The sequence below is a fragment of the Perissodus microlepis genome, chromosome 12 (genome assembly GCF_051167445.1).
Source record: "Perissodus microlepis isolate ML-2025 ecotype Zambia chromosome 12, ASM5116744v1, whole genome shotgun sequence".
NCBI lineage: Eukaryota > Metazoa > Chordata > Actinopteri > Cichliformes > Cichlidae > Perissodus > Perissodus microlepis.
Window position 1 is genome coordinate 13,736,083 of NC_140472.1, and position 6,000 is coordinate 13,742,082.

Sequence of the window (6,000 nt, forward strand, 5' to 3'; positions counted from 1 at the left end):
ACTTTGTACTTGGTGCTGTTATTTTGTGCTATAGATTATGTAATGCACAAGCCTCTCTTATTACTACTTTGTTAACTGGTTTTAACTAATCAGAAGTTTTCTAAAAAAAAAAAAACAAAGCCGCTTTTCGTTAAGCTCTTTATTTTATTTTATTTTTTCTTTAAGGATTTTAGATTTGAGATGTGGCTCTCTCAGTTAGCCTTTTGCCCTCCTTGTTTCTTCCTTGTAGCTGTTTGCTGAGTTAACAGCAAGACAGCAAAGTATGGTGTTACTGGTGGAGCAGGTTGAGCATTAGTTTGATATTGTTTGAATTCTTGTACAGAGTTGCTATTAATGTAGAAATAAACATGCCATTTTATATAGAAATCATACCAGATCATACTTGTATGGCTTTTCTTGGCATCAACTAGTAATTTCCCAAGAACCTTCCTGAAATAACAGTAATCCCCTGATCAATAAATTCAACAGTTCCCACTGTAATATCATATTTTAAATTTTGATGAGAGGGGAGACTTCTCTGGTTTGGTCTGGGTGTTGTCTCTGCTATTGTACAATGTTGGAGCTGTTGAAGCAGTCGTTGGAAGTACCTGCCAATATAGATTTAGGAACAAATATGGCAGAAATCTCATAAATCAGATAAGTTGTTTTACCATTTTAGATTAGATAAAAGCGCTGTTCTGAGTAACAGCTAAAGAAGTTCAAACTTAGATGGGCCTCTTAGTTGGCTCTTTACAAACACACTTCTGGTGAATCTGCAAATGCATGTGATGAGTTGCAAATATGTGTGTGGAGAGAGTTACCCTTAACTCAAAGCTTTGATTTTCCCTGAGCTTATACTCACAGGCTCATGCGTCCTGCTCTGCCTGCACTCCGTCAGAGTGTAATACAGCAAACATTCATAATGAGCAGCACTCAGTTTCAGTTACTATAAAAACATACTTTTACATCTACATAGAGGAACCAACTGATATCCAATAAAGTCTGCCTTCTGCCTGCAAAACTGCAGCCAAAACACTCAACACAAACTTCTGCAAATTGCAACACGCCAAAGTGCAGCAAAAATCAAATGTACAAAAGAGAGCCGGAGAGGCCTGCTTTAAGTTATTATTGGTGACTTGGTTTTATGTCCATCTATTCAGTCATAATACAAACTTTAATGCTTTAATATCACCGTATCATACACATTTATATATTTTTAATCATATATAAATTAATAGATCCTATACTGATTATTATTGGTTTGTTTTACAGCAGTCCCAGTTCTGACTTTGCCATGCAGAGGTTCGACACAGACTCAGAGGTGTACAAGATGATCCAGGAGAACAGGGAGTCCCGCAATCCACCTCGTCAGTCCAACACCTTTAAAATGCTGCAAGAGGTCCTGGAGGCTGACGAAAAAGGTGAGACGCTCATTCATCCAAAGAGCATCCTTTATAGACAAAAGTGCACATTGTTTCATAAATATAAAAGTGTGTGTGTATGTTAGAACACACAAGAAAGTGGCAGTAGGTATTAGTTGAGCACAAAAGGGCTTTGTGACTGCAGAGATTTTATCCATGTGGACTGGCTGCTGTGAGACTTATTTTCTGCATCTGTCAGCTATATCAAGTACTTTATAATTCACTTCCTCTCCTGTTTCTGTTTGCTGCCCACATCTCCATCTTGAAACCATCCTTGACAAATGTGCATCATTCAGAACCATATGCACTTCCATATGTTTGTCATGAGGAGCGCAACTCTGCAGTGTGTGGGTCATAAAAATGTTATCATGGAATACATCTGTCCGATTCCCCTTTGGCTTTGATCTTTGGCAGTGAAAATAAATCCAGATAGTGATAACATTCTTTCATGACGTGATAATGGCCAGTATTTGGAAATTTCATATAGCGTGTCCCATAGGCGACGACCTTGTGATGACAGTTACCGGAAACATAAACAAGCTGCACTGACAGAGGACAGTGAAGACAAACAGAGTGCTGATGTGTTGAGCAGTGAGACGCAGCGTGTCAAAACTTCATCATGAGCAACTCTGTTTGTGTGTGTTTTTCTCCAGAGGCAGCTCTGAGGTTTCCAGGAAATCTTTCACCAAATACCCCCAAAGCAACCACATCAGTGGGAGGAACCAGCAAATACCACACCTGCGAGAGGTGTGGTACCAAAATTGTGTAAGTCTGTGGTCGCCTGCAGTTACATGCTTAATTGGATAACATGTACATATAAGAATGTATTTGTGTCTCAGACTCAGAAGATTTGATGCTGGTTTGTTTTACTTATAAATCTGCAAATGATGCTACACAGTTACAAAACCTTCACACTTGAGCTGTGGTACATGAGACTTCTAGACCTGCCAGCCCAACCAGATTGAGCTATTATGGACAAAGGGTGTTTGCCTTGGTGACGAGAGTCAGACTTCCGCTCCCCTCTTATGCGCACCACTCAGCCCTTTATGGTAGAGTGACCGAAGAGAACGGGTTCCTTAACAAAAGACAGAAGACACTGTGCTTATAGTTCAAAAGCAAAATACTCGGGTCTTAATGAACAAAGATTTAAGTATTTGGCCGCAAATCCAAAAAGTGTGTGTGTGTGCGTGTGTGCGTGTGTGTGTGTGTGTGTGTGTAGGAATGCAGTACAGTCAAACATGCAGATGGCAGCATCATGTTGTGGTAATATTTATCTGGAACTGGAAAACTTTTCTGGAGGGAATTCTTATTTATTTGTATTTTTTTATTTATTTGAGGCTCCACGTGTTTATAGAATTATACGACTTAATCATTATCAGATTATCATAAAGATGTATATGAGATCAGGATATGAGTTGCCATGAAATCAAAACACTGATTTTAAATTATCTGACCTCCAATTTGATTCATACTCTGAAGGCCATGAGCCTCTTAACATGACCAGAATAAACTGGTGAAACTGAAATATGTGAATGAATGCTTCTGGTTTACCTGGTGCACAACACTGCCATTGTGGTTTGCTGTATAAAGATTTGTGGGGGAAAAATAATAGACAAAATTTCAATTTCAGAGTCTGAAACATCAATTGTAGACAGTTTAAGCGGGTCCATTAACTGTTGCACTGAAAATCGTAATTTAAGAAACTTTTTGTTTTAGCATGGTGATTATTTGTGCTGATTGTTGAAACTCATCATTTCACCGTTCGATCATCTAGTCTGTTTTCTTGGTGCCTGATTGCGCTCATCTCTCCGCAGCTCACAGGCCGTGCGCATCAACGACGATCGATTCCGCCACCCCGAGTGCTACACGTGCACAGATTGCGGTCTTAACCTGAGTATGCGAGGTCACTTTTGGATTGGAGATGTGATGTACTGTGAGAAGCACGCCAAAGAAAGGTACCAGGGCCCGGGCAGCTCCCCCCAAGCCACCGTGTCCCCTCACCACTGAGTCTGACACTCCACCCCTGCCTCACTGTGGACACAGAGGGCCGCCTGTTTGGCTTAAATATCCACCTCATCTGACTGAGTTTTAGATCTTGGGAAGATACACGGAGGTGGAGATGAATCAACAATATGGTCGAGGATGCTCTTTTCTGATCACATTTAACCATACTTTGCAGTAATATGATACACTTTGTTGCCTTCTTTGTAAATGTATGAGAAATGGGGCTTTGTCTTTCTTTTTTTTTTTTTTTATTAACCAGCCTCCGTGCCGTCTTTAGGTTATTCTTAGGCCTAATGATTCACAGCTGCCATGGACTCAAGCCACATCACATTATGCTAAGGCCAGATTTACAAATCACCACTGCTTTGGACAAACTCAACAGGGCTGACTCTGAGGATCAGGATCTTCATTTAAATTTTCTGCTGACACAGTGGGATCAAAAGCAAACCTACACTGCATGCCTTTTTAAAAAAATTTAATATACACAGATAGTGCTGTGTGGGTGTGTATGTGTGCATACTTTCTCATGCAGGGGTGTGGCGGCTTCTTCAGGCCTTCCCTTCATCTGTGGGTGTGTGTGTGGGTGTGTGTGCACATGTGAGAGTGAGAGGCAGAAAGGAAGAAGGGAAAGGGTGTTCACACTGTTACAAACACAGGAGTTGCAAATTTAGTATCAGGCCAAAAGCCCCTGAGTTTTTCTGTATTTCTTTTGTAATCTGAATTTATAAATAATGAGGGGATTTTTTGTGGCTGTTTTTGTTACCTTTTGAGGGACTAGAGTTTCATTTAATATGCAAATATTTTTGATGTTTGTGATTGAAATGTATTCTATAATGTAGATCACTTAAAATGCATAATGTATGCACAGGACATATAGTGTGAAAAGAATCGATGATGCTACACTTACAGCAGTACTCAGAGATGCACTATAATGTTCACATTTCATGTGGCACTTAATAAATTCGCACAACCTGAAGCTTCCTCAGCGATAATAACTGTTTTGCAGTTGTGTGTACCAAAATGTGTATGTGTGTGTTTTCCTGATGTGTTATTGTTTCTTTAATGTAACTATGTCTGCCAACTTGAAACATTTATTCTTCCCATATTAACACCAGAAAGAGTTTTGCCAAAAGTAGCACAGAAAAGAGTTTAACTGCTGCTGTAAGCTGGTTCTTTACCGCACATTTTTGAATGTAGAACAAGGTCTGTGACATACAAACTGCACACATCTCTTTGTAGTAGAAGTTGTACAGATAGGTAGATAGTTTATTTAAATGCATTTTTGCATATTTATTATTCCACATATTATATCGCACACAATCTAGGGATTACGTTTGTCATTATATTTAATTGTTTTACTAGTGGCTCCATAGTGCAGTGCCAGTAAAAGCTCTGCAGTTCATCCCAGGAGGAGACACAAATCCCTTGGGGTGGTTTGTGTCAGAAGGGACATCCAGATTAAAAAATCTGCCAACATGCTTTGTGAATAGCAGACCAGGCAAAAAGGAAACTAGAACGGTAGTTTGGATGCTTTTGTTTATTTTCCCACAAGCATATCTGCCATCCAGGTCTTGTAATTGAATGAGCATTACAAAGTTGTTGGGAGACCCACGTCTATGACAAGAGACGTCTGATATAATTATGCAGCACATGAGGAGGGAGAGTTATGACGTGCGTTGCCTTTGAGGGTGTGTAACAACTATGTAATTCACGTTCCTGACCAAAAGACGGCAGTATTACTGCAGTTTCAGATGTGCTCTTTATGAACTTATGAAAGCGATAAAACTCAAATTACACATGGATTAAGATTTTAAACTCCGTTATAAAATCTTTGCGCAGGATTAGAAACAAAATATGGGCATGAGCTGATTCATTTCGTGGAGAAATCTGATGGTATGTTTATATAAACAAGTGGGGGGAAGCATAGACGAGTGTACTATGGTTTCGCTTACTAGGCAATTATAGAATTGATTTCTGCATTATTTGTGGATCATTATACAATGACTACAAAGATAAACCTCCTTTTTTGCAGCATTATATTGGATTAAATTCTAAATTACTTGAAAGACTTCTGATAAACGAGTGTTGACAGTACAGCACCACATCGTTTGATAACCCCTCAAAAATGTAGAAGTAAAGAGCTTAATGTTCTCAAAGTGTTAAATAAAACCATTCACCCAGGAAATGTGCAAAAGTGGAGGAGTGACTGAGTGCGCTGCGGATCTCACCACTAGATGTCACGAGCTCCTCGAGAAACACTCGGCAGCAGGTCGCCTGACGTCTGTTTCCCGGCTGGAAGTTTTCTTTTGTTTATCCATTGGCAGAAATCCGGACTTTTTGCCTGAAACTCAGCAGTCAGTGGGTCTGGTTTCTCTAATTGTGCTGAAAACCCCATTGTTTTACATGTTTATCTACCAGTGTGGGATTTGTAGAAGACGACCGACATACAAAACCATCTATCAGCCTTCGTCACACATCCCCAAAAAGCTTGTATAACATCAGCCAAAATCGACACTGAGGCACAATCTCAACCCTATACGTTTTTGGGCTTTTTTAGCCTCCAACCTTCTCTGTTTTCCACCTTCGTGATGTTCTC

The 6,000-nt window shown here is 39.8% G+C and overlaps 1 protein-coding gene across 5 annotated transcripts in view; it reads left to right on the forward strand.

Moving 5' to 3' along the window:
- The window catches only part of pdlim2 (PDZ and LIM domain 2 (mystique)), a 32,473-nt gene extending 28,093 nt beyond the window's left edge, over positions 1-4,380 (forward strand). For 4 of the 5 annotated variants that reach the window (XM_084946444.1, XM_084946443.1, XM_084946446.1 and 1 more), the window contains 3 exons: positions 1,252-1,400; positions 2,054-2,165; positions 3,215-4,380. In XM_084946444.1, coding sequence (XP_084802570.1) covers positions 1,252-1,400; positions 2,054-2,165; positions 3,215-3,407 — 454 coding nt within the window. In that variant the 3' untranslated portion in view covers positions 3,408-4,380. The remainder of the gene's footprint in view (positions 1-1,251; positions 1,401-2,053; positions 2,166-3,214) is intronic. The other variant, XM_084946448.1, reaches the window with a different exon arrangement.
- Positions 4,381-6,000: the final 1,620 nt, after the last annotated feature.